Below are 18,647 nucleotides of genomic sequence, written 5' to 3'. Positions count from 1 at the left end.
CAACCCCCCCACCCCCTCCCACCCCCACTTCACTCAGATGAGTAGGAAGTCTAGCAGTAAGATATACACTACTATGTTCATAGGATTATCTCTGAATGATGGGAACTGTGAGTGATGTTTATTTTACTATTGGCTAATATTATCTGAATATTCTACAGTGAACATATAATACCTTTCCCCCCAAATATATGTACATGCTTTTTTCCTTAAGTGAATCTATGGAGTAGGATGGATTGCAAGGGGGAAGGAGGCAGACGGAGAATTTATACTTTTTATTTTTAAGGGTTCTAAATGCTTGGTTTATTTATAACTAAGACATAACTGTGACACGTGCTCCAGACCACTCATGAAATGAGAGCAGTGACGGCAGAGAGATTAACTCAGAATCTGTACGCACGATCATGTCAACACCCCCTCTATCATGAAATGAGAGCAGTGACGGCAGAGAGATTAACTCAGAATCTGTACGCACGATCATGTCAACCCCCCCTCTCCCCCCGCCAGTCAAACTCCCTCACTCACCTTCTCTCTCCCTTGCCCAGCATCTAGGGACACTTTGGCCTGTGGTATTCTGATTGCACAATGGTTAAAATCATGAATTTTATTAACTGTCCCAGTAATTATCCTCATTAATTAAAGACTTTAAACATATTCTTAGTAAGAGGTTACAAATTCACCTTAGGAAACTTATATCCCAGAAAATTCAAACAATTATTATGTTCCCTCAAATAGCAATCTCCAATTATTATATGATATAGACCAAGTTACATAAGAAAGAACTTACCCACAAACTCCCAGTATTTTTTATACTCAGAAGGAAATTTTCGTAAATGCAACTGATGGAATTTCTCTTTGTTTGGAGAGCTGGTCCATTCCTGTGCCACCTACGCAAAGCAAAAAAAGCAAATTAAGAAAGCGAAAACATCTGAAAAGCCAATGTTAAACAGCAAAATTTTCCAAAGTAAGCAACCATAAAATCCAGAACCTAGAACTCCTGTGTGACACAAACATTAAAAATTAATTTGGGACTTCTGGTTTCCAGCTTGGCATTTAAGGAACTTAGAAGTCGCCACTCCATCCTAACAAGTAAAAAGAGACAAAAAGGTGGATACAGACAATCACAACTTACCAGAGCAGGAAACTCTTAAGTAGAAACCTCCATGCCAGGAGGAAAACCTGAACTGGATGTGACAAACTGTTGGAGTCTCAGCATGAACAACTCTCTTAAAAACTCTAGGGGGACCCAGTCATAAGAGGGACCCCACACTTTGGTGAGTTTTACCTCTAGGAGCTCTAACAGGCCCTCACAGTGAACACTGGAGAAAATTCCCTGTGTGCTTCCAGCGGGGGTGGGGGGTTGGTGGGGACTGGGGAAAAGGAACCATTCTGAAATACACCAGAGCATTCTTGACCTTCTTAACAAGGCCTGATCTATGAGAAGCTATTTTACCAGAGTCAAACTTGCTGGGATTTTATCAGAGCCTAACCTACTTGAGGGAAGAAAACCAGCTCCAGCCCATTCTAACCATCCTGTCTCACCCAAGGAGGTGGGGGAAACTAAGAAACATGTGGTGTAAAGTTCTTAGTCCAGAGGCAAAGGCTCACTAAAAGAGTGACACCTTATCATAGGACTATGGAATGATCTTCCTTCCCCCATACCTCATTTCTGTATCACTAAAGGCCTATTTACTGCTGTTCCTTTTATTTAGTAGATTATGACCACCTTGCAACAAAAAATTACAAGGCATACTCAAAGGCAAAAAACACAGTTTGAACAGACTAAAGAAGCACTAAAACCTGTCAGATATCAATCTGAAGAAACAAAGCAACTAGACTCAGATACGGATGCTGGAATTATCAGACCAGGAATTACTTTTTTTTAAAACTATAGTTAATATACTAAGAGTTTAACGCAAAAAGGAGACCATGAAATAAAAGATGGGTAATGTAATGAATGAGATGTAAAGTAGAAAGAATCAAAAGGTAATGCCAGAGATCAAAAACACTGTAACAGGGCTTCCCTGGTGGCGCAGTGGGTGAGGGTCTGCCTGCCGATGCAGGGGACGCGGGTTTGCGCCCCGGTCCGGGAGGATCCCATGTGCCGCAGGGCAGCTGGGCCCGTAGGCCATGGCTGCTGGGCCTGCGCATCCGGAGCCTGTGCTCCGCAACGGGAGAGGCCGCAGCAGTGGGAGGCCCATGTACCGCAAAAAACCCCAACAAAACAAAACACTGTAACAGAAATGAAGGATGCCTCTGATGGGCTCATTAGTACACTGGACATTGCTGAGGAAACAATCTCTGAGCTTGAGGCTATAACAATAGAAGCTACCAAAGCTGAAAAGCAAGGAGAAAAAAAAAATGGGGAAAAAAAACACACCCCAGAATATACAAGACTGTGAGACAATGACAAAAGATGCAGCATACACATAATGGGGATATGAGAAGAAGAGAGAGGCAATAATGACTCAGAGTTTTCCAAAATTAACATCAGACACCAAACCACAGATCCAGGAAGCTCCAAGACCAAGCAGAATAAGTGCCAGAAACTACACCTAGGCATATCATATTCAAACTTCAGGAATATGAAATATCAAAGATAAAGAAAAAAATCATGAAAGAAGCCTGTGGGAAAAAATACCTTATCTATAGAGAAGGAAAAATAAGAATTACATCTAACTTCTCCTCAGAAACCATGCAAGCAAGGAGAGAGTAGTGAAATATTTAGACTGTTGAGAGAATAAAACCTACCAACCTAGAATTCTGAATCCTGCAAAATTATCCTTTAAAAGTGAAGAAGGGCTTCCCTGTGGTGCAGTGGTTAAGAATCCGCCTGCCAACGCAGGGGACACAGGTTCGATCCCTGGTCCAGGAAGATCTCACATGCCACGGAGCAACTGAGCCTGTGAGCCACAACTACTGAGCCCGCGTGCCACAACTACTGAAGCCCGCGTGCCTAGAGGCCATGCTCCATAACAAGAGAAGCCACCGAAATGAGAAGCTTGCGCACCGCAATGAAGAGTAGCCCCTGCTCGCTGCAACTAAAGGAAGCCTGCGCACAGCAACGAAGACCCAATGCAGCCAAAAATAAATAAAATAAATTTATTAAAAAAGAAAAAAAAAAACTCAACAGTAAGAAAACAGACAACCTGATGAAAAAGATGTGCAAAAGGCCTGGAGAGACATCTCACCAAAGCAGATATACAGACTGTAAATTAGTATATGAAAAAATGCTCCGTATCTTATGTCATCAAAGGAATGCAAATGAAAACAACGAGACACTATTACACACCTATTGGAATGGCCAAGATCTGGAGCACTGACAGCACCAAATGCTGACGGGGATGTGGAGCAGTAGGAATTCTCATTTATTGCTGGTGGGAATGTAAAATGGCACCATCACTTTTTTTTTTTTTTTTTTTTTTGCTGAGCCACGTGGCTTGTGGGATCTTAGTCCCCTGACCAGGGATCGAACCTGTGCCCCCTGCAGTGGAAGTGCATAGTCCTAACCAATGGACTGCCAGAGAATTCCCAAAATGGTAGCACCACTTTGGAAGATTGTTCGGTGGTTTCTTATGAAACTAAACATATTCTTACTGTAGGATCCAGCAATAGTGCCCTCAATATTTATCCAAATGAACTGAAAACTTATATTTACGTTAAAAACCTGCACATGGATGTTTATAGCACCTTTATTCATAACTGCCTAAACTTGGAAGCAACCAAGATGCCCTTCAGTGGGTGAATGGATATACAAACTATGGTACAAACAGACAATGGAATATTATTTAGTGCTAAAAAGAAATGAGCTATCAAGCCATGAAAAGACATGGAAGAACCTGAAATGCACATTACTAAGTGAAAGAAGCCAATCTGGAAAGGCTACATACTGTGTGATTCCAACTATGTGACATGCTGGAAAAGGCAAACTATGGAGACAGTAAAAGGATGAGTGACTGCCAGGGGTGAGACTGGGGAGGGGTGAACAGGCAGAGCACAGAGGATTTTTAGGGCAGTGAAAGTACTCTGATATTAAAGGACTGATACATGTCATTATACGTTTGTCCAAACCCTTAGAATGTACAAATCAAGAGTGAACCCTAATGAAAACTACGGACTCTGGGTGGTAATGACTTGTCAATGTAGGTTCATCAGTTGTACAAATGTACTACAATGGTAGGGGATGTTGATAATGGGGGATGCTATGCAGTTTCTCTAGCTCCCTGCAGCTAGAGAAAGCCTGTGTTCATCAACCAAGACCCAACCCAACCAAAAATAAATAACATAAATTTATATATATATATAAGAAGATAGGTACTGAGTACTATCTCCAAAATGTACGCCCAATGAATTCACTTCTCTTTATTTCCAAAGCTACCACCTAGATCAAGCTACCATCATCTTTCTCCTGGGCTACTGTAATAGCCCCCGACAGGTCTACTGCATCTATGCTTACCTTTCTACAGTTACTCTCTAATGAGCAACTAAGAATGTTTTTTTTTTTTTAGAAGTAAACTACTACATATTTCTACTCCCCCAGCCTAAACACCAACCAACTAAAAATCCTCCAACATCTTCTCACTGTACTGAGAATGAAACCCCAACCTGCACTTACAGGGTTGTATACCATCCAGCTCTTGACTGATTTCTCCAATCTTACTTCATTTCCCTTTACCTCTAAGTTACCTCACTCCAGCCACATCAGCCTAATCTCTTTGCTCACACATGCTCAGTTAGGCCTACCTCAAGCATTATAGTCTTGACCCTCCCCCCTCCTCTGCGCAAAACCCTCCTCTCCTGGCTCTCAGCCCAATCTCAAAAGCAGCCTCCCAATGTCGCTCATCACATCAACCTGTTTTGTTTCCTTCACAGAACAAATTATAACTGGAAACTAGCTAAAAAACGGTGCAATCTCCCTATAAGGGGTTTGGGCACTAAGAATCACAGCTGGTACTCCAGAAGAGTCCCCTTTCTGCCTGCTCCTTGTCTACACAACCTAAAAAGTGCCTGCCAATTACACTCTGCATATACACGCATGCACACACAGGTAACAGAAGGGGACTGCAAACCGAAACTTTAAGAAAAAAGAATATTTGCCAAAACTGACCAAAAAAATTGGTCCCTGTCAAAACAGTGCACATTTATCTAATACTTTTGGGTGTTAAACATAAAGATTAAAAACTAATATATCCTCTATCAGTCACATCAGTACACAAAACACTCATATTTCTTTTTTTTTTTCCTCCACACAGACTGTATTTTATTTTTACAAGAGATGAATAAACTGACGCCAAGCATTGTAAATGGATGACCACAACAAAAAGCAACAATGACTGCAATTACCAAACACAAAACACACTCACACTATGTCATAATATTGACATTCAGTCCAGGAATCCTCCACTGTAACAGCTCCTTTACTTTGCTGTGAAAATTGATTTGTATATTTTTTGCTCTGAGTCCTTGCGGGATTTTTTTTTTTTTTTTTTAATTCAAGAGACTCATATTTCTAAAAGTTGAATTTGCTCGTTTCCCTTTGGGGCAAGGGATAATTCTACGCAATGTCATTGCATTCCACCTGCAATAAGACATATAACTGGATAACCAAACACTGCATTTCATGTCCTAAATAGGATACCAAACACATTTTTGTCAAAGGACTCTAAACACACTTCAGCATTCCATTAACAAACAATATTATGAAGTCAAATTACATCCAAATGAGGGTAAGAAGCCTTGGCCCAAGACTGTGGTTGATGCCACAGTCTGTGGCTTATCAGAAAGAATAAAAAATTAAAAGTAATCAAGGTATCTGAGGATTCTCTGGCAGTTCAGTTGTTAGCGCTTCCACTGCTGAGGGCCCAGGTTCACTCCCTGGTCAGGGAACTAAGATCCCACAAGCCACACGTTACAGTGGGGGAAAAACAAAAAGTAATCAAGGTATATTAATAATACCATTAATAAATGTTGGCCTATATAAACTAGAAATGCTAAAACAATGCTGTTTCACTACATGGTTAAAAAAAAGAAGAACAAGATAAAACTTCGTGGTAAAGATGACAGACAGACTGAACACAGGCATTTCCTTTCATTCCCCCTGAAACCCCACTAAAACACCCAAGGGATTTTTCACAACAGGATTAATTCATTAGGATGAAGAGAACAGAAGAGGAGGCAAAAGTATCAAAATCTGGGAAGCTGGTAAGCAGATGGATGAATGGTTAACTAACTCAGCAAATCCAAGAAGCTGAACTCTAAGCAGGAAGCATCTGACATACATCTCTAGAAGGAGGAGGACTGAAGGGAGACTGCCCCTCCCTGCTCCTAGCAAAAAGCTATAGCGGTTTCACCTCTATAAAGTGTGACAGTCTCTGGCTGTGGGGCAGCAGACAGAGAGGGGATAAGGTACTTAAAAAAAAAAAGGTGGGGGGGGACGTCCCTGGTGGCACAGTGGTTAGGAATCCGCCTGCCAATGCAGGGGACATGGGTTCGATCCCTGGTCCGAGAAGATCCCACATGCCGCGGAGCAACTAAGCCCATGCACCACAACTACTGAGCCTGCGCTCTAGAGTCCGCGAGCCACAGCTGCTGAAGCCCTCGCCACAACTAGAGAAAAGCCCACGTGCAGCAACAAAGACCCAATGCAGCCAAAAATAAATAAATAAATAAATTTTAAAAATAAAATAATTTTAAAAAAGGTAATTAAGCAAATGTTTATATACTGAATACCTGGACCCTTCCCTCTGCCCCCACCCTCACCCCACAGTCAGCTCCCCATCAGGCCTATGCTTTCCAGGCAATCGATCTGAAGATTCTTCTTGGAGAAATCTGACCTCACTAAGAGGGGGAAAGAAAAAAAAGACTAAAAACAGTGACATGAGGCTGGGGATGAGGCTTCCCAATAAAATGCCAATGGTCAACAAGCCTATCCCTTTCACTCAGAGCTTCTAATCTGTTTTAAAATCTTACATGTAACAAAATATAGATTATAACTATACCTAAGCATATAATCTTAATACAAAGAATGAAACTAACTTGGATTTCACCATGTGATGGTGTCCTTCAGATCACATTTGACTTCCACAGTGCAAATAATAAAGGACCATTTTAGTAAAAGTATCTCTTTTCCTAAGCATCTCTTTTGACCTGTCATTATTTAAATGCATCCTCTTTTCTTATAGCATTAAAAAGTTGATATATTTCACAATATAAAATTCACCACTTTAAAGTGTGCACACTACAGTGTGTTTTCAGTACATTCACTATTTTGTGCAACCATCACCATTATCTAATTCCAGAACATTCCCACCATCCCAAAACAAGCCTTATACCTATTAGCAGTCAGTCCTAATTCCCGCCCCCCGACCCATCCCCTGGCAACTCCTAATCCACTTTCTGTCTCTACGGATTTGCCTATTCTGGAAAATTCATATAAATGGAATTACACAATATGTGGCCTTCTGTACCTGACTTCTCAGCATAATATTTTCAAGGTTCATCAAAGAACAGGTAAAAGTGCATATAACGGGTCATTCCTTTTAAGAGTAGACTAATGTTCCATTGTATGCATATACCATGTTTCGTTTATCCATTCATCTCCTGATGGACATCTCAGTTGTTTTCAACTTCTGGCTATTATGAACAATGCTCCAATCTGCTTTTTAGTATCCTGTTCTTAAATGTGAGTAAACCACCAAAAATCATTAGACACGTGAAGAAAGGAGTTAACACGAAAGGTCTGTCGACACTAAAATGAATAGGAAAAAAGCAACTGGGAAAACAGGGACGATGCAAAGAGAGGAAAACTTTTAACTAACTTTAAACTTATCATTAATTAACTTCAGGTAATAAAAAAATACTGTGTACATGAAGAAAGCACAGAATCCTATAAAAAGGAATAATGAGAGTACAAGAGTTCCGTGAAACTAAAAATACACTCAAAAATTTTTCAATAGACTTGGACGCTGAGAAAGTCTCCAAGGAAGTAGAACGACAACAACAAAGACAGACAGAGATGGCAAAACAGAAAGAAATTTTAAGACATGCAAAGTTTCAAAATTTATCTCCTACACATTCTTTTCTCAGGAAGTTTGAAGGATGTGCCTTACTAAAATGAGGGGGTGACAAAAACAGACAACCCTGGGTACAGGAGACAGAGATCCAACACGGGAAAGAAGGAAATGCAAGCCCTAGGATGAAGACGGTGAGCATTTCAGGTTAACCATCCTAAACCAAGAAGATGAAACTGATCAACTATCTGATGTGCCTGATCATACTGAGAGACCTACAAGTCCAAGAGACAATCTGAAACTAATTTAGTAACACGTACACAGAAAATTAAGTAAACAATAAATCCAGAGAAAGCAAAGAGTCGGAAACAAGTAGTTACAGCTACCACATGACTTAGCCGTGGACACCTTTTATATCGTCAAAATAGTAACAAATACTGATCTAAAAATTACAAGACTACTCCATAGTGAGGATGGGGAAACAGGAGAGGTGTGTGTGAACACAGGGCTGGGAAGAGAGGGTACTTCCTGTAGTGGGTAACTACAGAAAATGTCTAGAACTGAAAAATTAACAAGTCAAAATAGTGGCATGTTATTTAGAAATATGGAAGTAAATAACAAAAGGATCCATCAAGGATCAAAAATAATTACTTGGGGAGGTGAGAGTGGTTGCTGTTTTTTTTTTTTTATAATGGGCCTTCCACAAGTATTTGACTATTTTGAACTTTGTATATATACAAACGGAAATTGTGCTCATTCTGTTTTGAAAAGGTTTTGGCTACAGAAATGTCCTGAAGGAAGAAATCTTAAAGATAAACATATAAATACTTCTTAACTAAGGGAAAAATAAAATCACAAATATGTGTCCTAAATTTAAGGGCTACGAATGGCTTCTAAGCGATTTAGTGTTTTCTGGGAAGGATAAACGTTCAAGAAAAAAATAAGCTTCAAAATGAAGAAAATCTCTGTATATTCCCCAGCTTATTTAACTGTATACACTGTTCACTGAACTAACAATTTTGTAAGGTAAGAAAATCATTTTTGTAATACCATTTCACATTGTTGTTAAGGAGACAGACTGAAGACCCTTTATCAATTAGTTGTTTCTAATGCTTTTGAAACACTAGTAAAATAATTCTTAAGACAACAGCTGAAATTTAGGGCATAAATTGACACCAACTTGCCTCTTGGTGCAGTACATCTCCTTTGCCTTTAACAATTCTAAGCTGGATCTTTGCAGTCTCTCTGCCTGGGATATACTTCCTATGGCCAACTTCTTCTACTCACTCTGGTCTCGGTGTGAATACCATCGCTCACAGAGGCTGTCTCACCTTTCAGTCTAAAGTGCCTGCTCCCTTTTGTTCTAGATCATTCTAGAGCACTCTAACGCCTTTGGTCCTGATCTGAAATGATCACTCCCAGAAGGCAGAGGCCTTGTCTGTCATGTTCACCACTTTACCCCCCAGGTCTGTGATAGTACTTGGCAAGTATCAGGCACCCAAGTATCTGTTGACTGAATACGTGGGTATTTACCTCAGTGTTCTTGGTGTTGAAGAGCCTTATTGCACGCTCACGTTTTGGGTTTTTTTTTTTTTTAAAGGAATTTGAAAAAAGTAAAAATCTACCTGCTTTGAGAACACCAAAAACATCCTTCAAAGTGCAGGTGGATGTTTACACTAAAGAATTACTAGCTGTTTTTCTGAGGTTCAAATTTAACTGGGACTCCTATATTTTACTTGGCAATCCCAGTAGGGGAGTAAGAAAGAGAGAAGAACCAGAATGGGATGTGTTGGGGTAGGGAGACAGCTAAAGGCTGCTATGAGGCCTAAGAAGTTGGGAAGACAGATGAGAAATTTGGGATTTATTGCTTTGTGCTGATGAGAAATTTGGGATTTATTGCTTTGTGCTGATCAGTGTAACTTGCCCTGTGCTGCCTCCTCAGGAACTCTTCAGTAAAGGTTTACACTACTTTTCAAAAAAATAAACGCAGGTGAGAGACTATGTCCTCTGAGAAGTCTTCCCTTATTTTACACTGAAAAACGTTTCCTCCTCCTGTGCCACCTCTGGACTTGGTACATTAGCACTCTGAATTGTGTCTGTAAGCTCCAGAAGGGCAGAGTTTAAGTGTTTCCTCTGTATCACCAGCATCTAGAACAGTGTCAGGCACAATGTCTGTTCAACATGAAATCTACAAGCTACATCTAAATCAAAATGTGCTGTTATTTTAGCTGTACTCAGCATGGTAAAGAAAGGTAATTTCAAAGTCTGAACATATACAATTAGAACACATACTTACTGTTTCAAAAGTATTCAGTATCATCAAAGGGAAAAACACATCAAAATAATCTCCACCATCTTGAAATCTCACAGGCACAGGTCTTGCGATGGACTGACAAAGAGTTGACGGGGGTCCACACTGATCAAAGTTCACAAACATCTCGTATTTCCATTTTAAGACCTCTTTAACGAAGGTATCAGAGATGGACTGTGCTGACAAGAGAACATTTACTGGAGGGGAAGCCGAAAAAGATCTGTTTTCACAAAATGGAACTTTGTAGCCTTGCCTGTTGGAATTATTTGGAGTATGAGAATGCAGAACGTTGCACAAACCCTTCACTTCAGCCACCGGCTTCTTGGACACTGGAGAGACTGGCTGTGGTACTTTCGGAACAGACTGTACCCCACTTGACTTATTTTTCAGAGTTGGTACGAGCGCTGCCGTATTTTCCAAAGACTTGGAAAGGCCAGCAATTCGTGAAGTGCTACTGGAGCTGAAAATCTTAGCAGTGGGAGGTCTCGAAGGTTTAGATGCAGAGGGAGGCAAGCCAGGTTTACGAAATATATCTTCATCTGCTGCTTTAGCTTCAGAGTGTTTTGAACAGTATTCACCCTGGTTTTTCAGTGTTTCAACACAATCTTTGTACTTACATTTTGTGCTACTCAAAGATTCCAACTGAGGCCGACTCACAGAATCTTCTTCTGCCTGGACTGTACCTTTTCCATGAACGACTTCAATGAGTTTATCATTCTCTTTCTCCATTTGTGAACATAAATCCATATCTTCAGGATCACGTTGTGTTAAAAATATATTATCTTCCTCTACGTCATTGCAGGATTCAGGCTCTCCCTCTTTCAAAGCTGCCACATCTAAATGATGTACTGTTAGGTCACCTCCACCTAAAGGGTCCCCTGATGTAGAAACAACTATTTCATTTGTTGGTATTTCTCCATTTAATACTACAGAAGTACACTGGTTCAAAAGACAGGTGTCATCAGCTACCTGAGCAGCATATTTTGCTTTCATGGGTTCTGTTTCAGAAGACACACATTTTATTAACTGTTTTTCCTTACTTTTAGCAGTTACCTCAACTCCTCCTTTATAACTATAATCTGATGTATCTGATTCTGGCACAAATTTGTCAGAATTCTGTGCTCCATGTGGGCCTGCTCGTGTTGTATCTGTACTTTGATAATCAAAACATCTTTGTCTGTTATGCTGTGCTTTGGGTCTCATCTGCCTTCGCATCTGAAGGTCTTGACTTGTCAGCAGTTTCTTATTATTTCTGACAGAGAGAGTCTGAGGAGAAATTAATTTAGTCTTTTTCCGGGTATCAACTGCTCCAACAGTTTTGCCATGGTCACGTAACTGAGCTAAACACTCCAAAGATCGCTGGGACAACTCAAATGCCCTACGAGGAGCCTTTTTCAGACCAAGTTTCTCAACCGTTGAAGTTGGTTCAGGACACTGGCGAAATTTCTTTGGTGGCACTATAGCAGGAGTTGTTCTACAACTTATGTAATTTGAACTTTTACTCTGCCCTGTTTTGGTATCCGAATGTGTTTTTTTAGGAGTTTTAGAAAGTGAGACTCTCCTAACACGTTTGGAATAAGTGCGAAGCTTTGGTGGAGATTTCTTCAGGGAAACCGTAGTGGTTCTCTGAACGCTTGAACTGGGAGTTGTAGTCCTTATGTCTATACTTTTAAAATCATTTTCAGTCACATCTCTCTCATTAAGAATATCAGACTGGTCCTCACTTTTGACAGGAGATGAAGGCCTCAGAGGATCTTCAGCCATAGCAGCTTTCTCATATCGTTTTCTCTTGGGTTTTTTTACTTCAATCTCACAAAATTTCTCAACAGAAATACTACTACTGCGTGGTTCTGCGTGTTCCTCAATGCCCTCTGCTGCTTTTTTAATGACCTCCTCAGATACATAATCTGTACCATGACCCCAATCATTTGTGATATCACCTACATGAGTCAAGCATGAATTTTCTTCATTCTCTTGAACTGAATTCTTGTTGTCTGGTTTCTGATCTTGCCAAACTGAAAACACTTCACATGGACTTTCAAACTCAAAAAACTGAGAATCAGATTCCTCAAACTGCAAAAGGGACCTTGTATTTTCTTCCTTTATTACCTTCTGTTCCACATTTGTGTTAGCTATTGAAGTATGCTGCTCTGGACATTCTTTCTCAATGCATGTTTTATCCTGTTTAATGTGTTTCTTAAAACCCACAATTCTTTCATCATCATCATCATCTTCTTCATCAGAATCTGAAATAATAATGACCTGTCCACAGCAGGTTTCCCTAACACTATTCTGGTTGGCTGTGAAACATCTTCTATCATCTTTAACTTTTCTTTGTAGCTGGGATAAACTTTTTTGAGTTGAATCTGATGGGAACTTAATAACACTGGCTTGAGCTACTAAAGATAATTTGTGGAGGTCTCTGTCGATCTGAGAATCTGTTAAGGTGTCAAACTTAGGACTGATGCTAAGGACCTGTTCTCTTAAATCAGAAGAAAACTGAGCAGTACTCTTGATAATTTCCATATCTCTTGATTCAAGTCCAGTCACAGGATCTTTAAAGGGAGGTGCTTTCTCCACAAAAATATTGGTCATTTCTGTAAATGAGACCAAATCTTTATTACCAACATGACATTCTAGTATTTGACAACTGAGTTCAGGGGTAGAGAAAATGCCTACCTCGTGTTCCTTGTTTACTTGTTTCTTTTTCAGCAATAAACTGTTTTCAGATTTTTGTTCTCCATGTTTATCATCCAGAATACCATTAGGGCCTAAAGAGAGATTGTGTATGAAGCCATCTCCTTTCTGACCTCCTGTATCTTTCTTTGAATGGAAACTTTCAGTGCTAGATACAGTCAGGTTTTCCTCTAAAGTGGTACTTTTCCTGCGTTGCTTTTTTATTACATGTGATAACTTAGCACAGATTTCATCTTTATGTGCCTTAGTTTTTGCTTTTGAGGTTTTGCCAAGAGCATCACCCTTTAAAGAGAAATCCTCATTTGATGTGGACACCTTTTCCAGAGAGTCATTGCTAGAATCAGTCAACAAACGTGTTGATGTTATTATTCCTCTGTCAAATACCTTTTCTGGACCATTTCTTGAAGTACAATTCTGAGGGGTATATGAGGAATTCTCTTTTACAGACTTATGCTTCCCTGTACTTATTTTAACTTGGCCTCGAGCTCTTTCATTAACAAGCCTTTTACTACTCGGCTTCAAGCACAACTCAGCTGAGAGATGGTCTCTGAGTTTCAAATCTTTTATATAAGTTTGCTCATTATCCTCTTCTATGGCATTATTTGCTTTGCTGAAAATACTCTCTTGCACTTCACATGCATCAGCTTTCATCGGTTCTTTAGAGAATGTTGGGCTGGAGTTTTCCAGACAGTGCCTGTCTTTTTTAGACTTCTTCCCTGTTTGTTCACTTTCTTCTTTATTATAAAATGCAGGAGGCGTTTTACATGGAGAAGTCAGAGCCACAGAAGTGCTACATTGAGGTACTTTGAATTTTATGTTTCTAATAATTTGCTTTAAACAAGTTTGTAACTCATGGGTTTCCTGACTAGTCAACTGCCAACCTAAAGATAGATTTCCTCGCAGGAATAAGTTGAGCTTATCCCAGAATCGCTTACAAAGACTCTGCTGCCCAAGCTGATAGCCTTCTTTAAGGAGACTTCTGATCAGCTGCACACAAGCAAGTTGTACAGAGTTAGATGGCACTGAATGCAATGACAGAGATGATATCATTGTTGTGCCTTTGGAGCAGTTTCCAGATGACTTCTCAGAACTCCGTGCAAACGCGGTGGTGGGAAGCTTGGCACATTTTACGACGGCTTCCACCCACTGCTGGGAACTAACCCACAGCAAATGCAAACACTTTTTATTTCTATGCAGTTCAATCACTGACACCAAAATGAGAAGGAAAAACTCAGTGACTGTGTCACACACGGCGTCTGTCTGGTTGAGGACGTCTTTGACTTCAGAATGCAGATGATGAATAACCTCCACTATATAAGCCACACCCAGATCCTTAAGATCCATGAGGGACTGCACAAAAGGGATGAACCACAGAAACGTGCTGTTATGAACACGCATGTCTTGACCGATATCTGACTGAAGCACATTAGTTAATGTTTCCATTTCTTCATACATGTTAGGACAATAATCTGGGCAAATGGCTGATCTCCACCCTGAATCCTAAAATGAAAGAGATACTGACATTCAGATAAACAAGCACCATTCATGACAGGTTTAACACAAAAGTTGCAAACAAGAAAATACACTGCTCAGCTTTCCTGTTTTGATGTACATATATGGACTCCCAAGAAATTGAAAACAGTTGAATTTTGAGGTTAAGGTTTCATGAAAAGGTTAAATTTACAAAACCTCCATGTACTCTGGACCTCTTTCCTTCAGTTGATTTTGATTTCTAGTCATGTGATTTATCTCCCTCATGCCATAAATGTTCTACCCTTCCGAAAGGTACTGAAAAATTAATCTCTCAAAGTGTGCACGCTCTCATTACAGCCCATTTTTCCTCATGAGCTACTGTTCAATCAGAAAGGTTTTATGCAACAGTTGATTCGGAATAGCCACATATCATAAAATCAGCAATGCAACTAACCACACAAAACACTGTCTATACAATATAAAGGCAACACAATATCACCTGAAATCTCAAAATGTTTTATACCTTTTTGGTCTTTTCAGGGTTATAATTGTATACAATCTGGCTGCAAGTCACCATATCATCCAAATATGACTCCGGTTCGAACCTCGTCCTTAAATATTAAGAATAAATAGAAATTACTGAAATGAAGGATAAAACGAAGAGAAAAATCCTACTGTTAAGTCAATTATAGTAGACTTCCTCATACAGATTGTTTGAAATCCTGACACAGGAACTGAACGAACCTCACAGAGCTGTTCCGTATATTCTGAATCTCTTTATTGTAGCTCACGTTGTTGATAATGGTTTGAAATGCCTCAATAGGATCAATAAGTTGACCCCAGACCTTAGATCCAAGGCGATCCAGAATCACCATGAAACAGTGTAACGCTGGCCAGAAAGGATCCACGCTATCATCTGAAACACAATGGAGTAATTTGCCAAATTAGAGAAAGGCGCTAAAATATATTGAGAATTAAGCATTCTTTACCTGGGTAGCAACAAAACTGAAAGCAAAGCAGGAAGTCATTTAAAGTAAAGCATTGCCAACTACAGGTTTTAGAAAGCTGGCAAACTTTTAAATAGTGTCTGCATTTTTTTTTAAAGCAATATACCTCTGTTACGAAATTTTTTCGTGTGGAACAAACTGAGATAGTCTAGATAAACTCAACTTTCTCATCCTGTTTGCCAACCTGAAACAATCTTTCCTCCTCTGCTTCTTCCAGACCTTTATACTCCCATCCTTCAATAAATAACAGAAGTAAAGTAGAAAAAAAAGGGAGAGAAAGAAAAACTTGGTATTTTCACATCTAAACAAAGTCCATGATACAAGAAATCCTGAATCGTGGGTGTCAATTGGTTGGTATAAAGGACTGAACCCCTCATCCACTGGATAAGCAGAGATACATACTCTTCATCCACCCATGTCTCAACATGGCTTTGTGGTTATCTCCATTCCATCCAACTGGCAGGAATTCCCATTACTCACACACTCTTATGGCCGGTCCTTTCCCTCCTCTCTACATGCAGTGGCGAAACACTGCCCTGCTCAAAGACCTGCACTTGCTCCTTAATGTCTTCTAAGGAAATTAGAAGTCCTCAGTCAAGCATTTGTAAGATCTTACTCTATTCCTTCCTTCCAGATTTATTTTTTTACACTCACATAAAGATACACCACCTACAGAAGAAAAGATAGCCGGCTTTTTCCAAGTAAGAACCAGAACGGCTTCACTATTAGCACCACCTATCATCTTCCGCAGTATTCTTAGGAGGCAAGTGCTCTAACTCACCCAATTACTGACAACCCTAGAACTTTCTGCTTTATTTCCCTCAGGGCTCTTAGATTCTTTTTTTTTTTTTTTTTATCATAGTCGTTTGTGTAGAACTTCTCATAAACTTTTTATCCTCTACTGAAGCTGTCTTATGTCTAGGAAGCTCTCAAATAAGGAAGAAAGTCATCAGTTAGGTGAAGACAATTATGGAATGTTTCTTAAAGAGGTGACTTGGGACTTCCCTGGTGGTCAAGTGGTAAAGAATCCGCCTGCCAAAACACAGGCAGAACACTCTATGACATGAAAGATCCTTTTTGACCCACCTCCTAGAGACATGGAAATAACAACAAACAAATGGGACCTAATGAAACTTAAAAGCTTTTGCACAGCAAAGGAAAACATAAACAAGATGAAAAGACAACCCTCAGAATGGGAGAAAATATTTGCAAATGAAGCAACAGACAAAGGATTAATCTCCAAAATTTACAAGCAGCTCATGCAGCTCTGTATCAAAAACACAAACAACCCAATCCAAAAATGGGCAGAAGACCTAAATAGACATTTCTCCAAAGAAGATATACAGCTTGCCAACAAACACATGAAAGGATGCTCAACATCACTAATCATTAGAGAAATGCAAATCAAAACTACAATGAGGTGTCACCTCACACCAGTCAGAATGGCCATCATCAAAAAATCTACAAACAATAAATGCTGCAGAGGGTGTGGAGAAAAGGGAGCCCTCTTCCACTGTTGGTGGGAATGTAAATTGATACAGCCACTATGGAGAACAGTATGGAGGTTCCTTAAATATTAAAAATAGAAATAACATATGACTCAGCAATCCCATTACTGGGCATATACCCTGAGAAAACCATAATCCAAAAATAGTCATGTACCACAATGTTCACTGCAGCTCTATTTACAACAGCCAGGACATGGAAGCAAACTAAATGTCCATCGACAGATGAATAGATAAAGAAGATGTGGCACAGACATACAATGGAATATTAGCCATAAAGAGAAACGAAATCGAGTTATTTGTAGTGAGGTGGATGGACCTATAGTCTGTCGTACAGAGTGAAGTCAGAAAGAGAAAAACAAATACTGTATGCTAACACTTATATATGGAATCTAAAAAAAAAAACCCAGAAAGCTTCTGAAGAACCTAGGGGCAGGACAGGAATAAAGACGCAGATGTAGAGAATGGACGTGAGGACACGGGGAGAGGGAAGGGTAAGCTGGGACAAAGTGGGAGAGTGGCATGGACATATATACACTACCACATGTAAAACAGATAGCTAGTGGGAAGCAGCCACATAACACAGGGACATCAGCTTGGTGCTCTGTGACCAAGGGAGGGTGGGAGGGAGACACAAGAGGGAGGGGATATGGGGATATATGTATATGTATAGCTGACTCACTTTGTTATACAGCAGAAACTAACACACCATTGTAAAGCAATTATACTCCAATAAAGATGTTAAAGAAAGAATCTGCCTGCCAATGCAGGGGACATGGGTTTGAGCCCTGGTCCAGGAAGATCCCACATGCCGCGGAGCAACTAAGCCCGTGTGCCATAACTACTGAGCCTGCCAGCTAGAGCCCACGAGCCACAACTACTGAGCCCGCGCGCCTAGAGCCCGTGCTCTGTAACAAGAGAAGCCACCACAATGAGAAGCCCATGCACCACAACGAAGAGTAGCCCCCCGCTTGCTGTAAGTAGAGAAAGCCCACACGAAGCAATGAAGACCCAACACAGCCCCAAAAATAAATAAATGAACTTATAAATAAAATAAATAAAAATGCCGATCTTTAAAAAAAAAAAAAAGGTGCTTAAAAAAAAGGAGGTGACTCATTTTGAAGGAGTGTTAGGGGAGCTGGATTAACAGAGAGGACAGAAATATATATGCAAAGCACTGGGAAAAAAACTAACAATTTATGTAGTAAATGCCAGTAAGCAAATTAGTAATAACCTTTTTAATAAATTTACTTATTTATTTATTTGGGGGGCTGTGCTGGGTCTTTGTTACTGTGTGCGGGCTTTCTCTAGTTGCGGAGAGCGGGGGTTACTCTTTGTTGTGGTGCGCAGGCTTCTCATTGTGGTGGCTTCTTTTGTTGTGGAGCACAGACTGGTGCACGGGCTTCAGTAATTGTGGCTTGCAGGCTCAGTAGTTGTGGCGCACGGGCTTAGTTGCTCTGCAGCATGTGGGATCTTCCTGGACCAGGGCTCAAACCCGTGTCCCCTGCACTGGCAGGCAGATTCTTTACCACTGCACCACCAGGGAAGTCCCTCATTAGTAATAACCTTAATCAAAAATCATCTAGCAGGCTTCCCTGGTGGCGCAGTGGTTGCGAGTCCGCCTGCCGATGCAGGGGACGCGGGTTCG

The 18,647-nt window shown here is 40.3% G+C and overlaps 1 protein-coding gene across 1 annotated transcript in view; it reads right to left on the bottom strand.

The window, feature by feature from the left end:
- The window catches only part of SETX (senataxin), a 64,516-nt gene that overhangs the window by 35,914 nt on the left and 9,955 nt on the right, over positions 1-18,647 (bottom strand). Inside the window, exons 6-9 of the mRNA XM_007453112.1 lie at positions 15,232-15,403; positions 15,011-15,098; positions 10,303-14,514; positions 785-884 (exon numbers count right to left, since the gene is read on the bottom strand). Coding sequence (XP_007453174.1) covers positions 785-884; positions 10,303-14,514; positions 15,011-15,098; positions 15,232-15,403 — 4,572 coding nt within the window. The remainder of the gene's footprint in view (positions 1-784; positions 885-10,302; positions 14,515-15,010; positions 15,099-15,231; positions 15,404-18,647) is intronic.

This window comes from Lipotes vexillifer, unplaced genomic scaffold (genome assembly GCF_000442215.2).
Source record: "Lipotes vexillifer unplaced genomic scaffold, Lipotes_vexillifer_v1.1 scaffold149, whole genome shotgun sequence".
NCBI lineage: Eukaryota > Metazoa > Chordata > Mammalia > Artiodactyla > Lipotidae > Lipotes > Lipotes vexillifer.
This window is presented reverse-complemented; position numbering and strand designations above follow the sequence as displayed.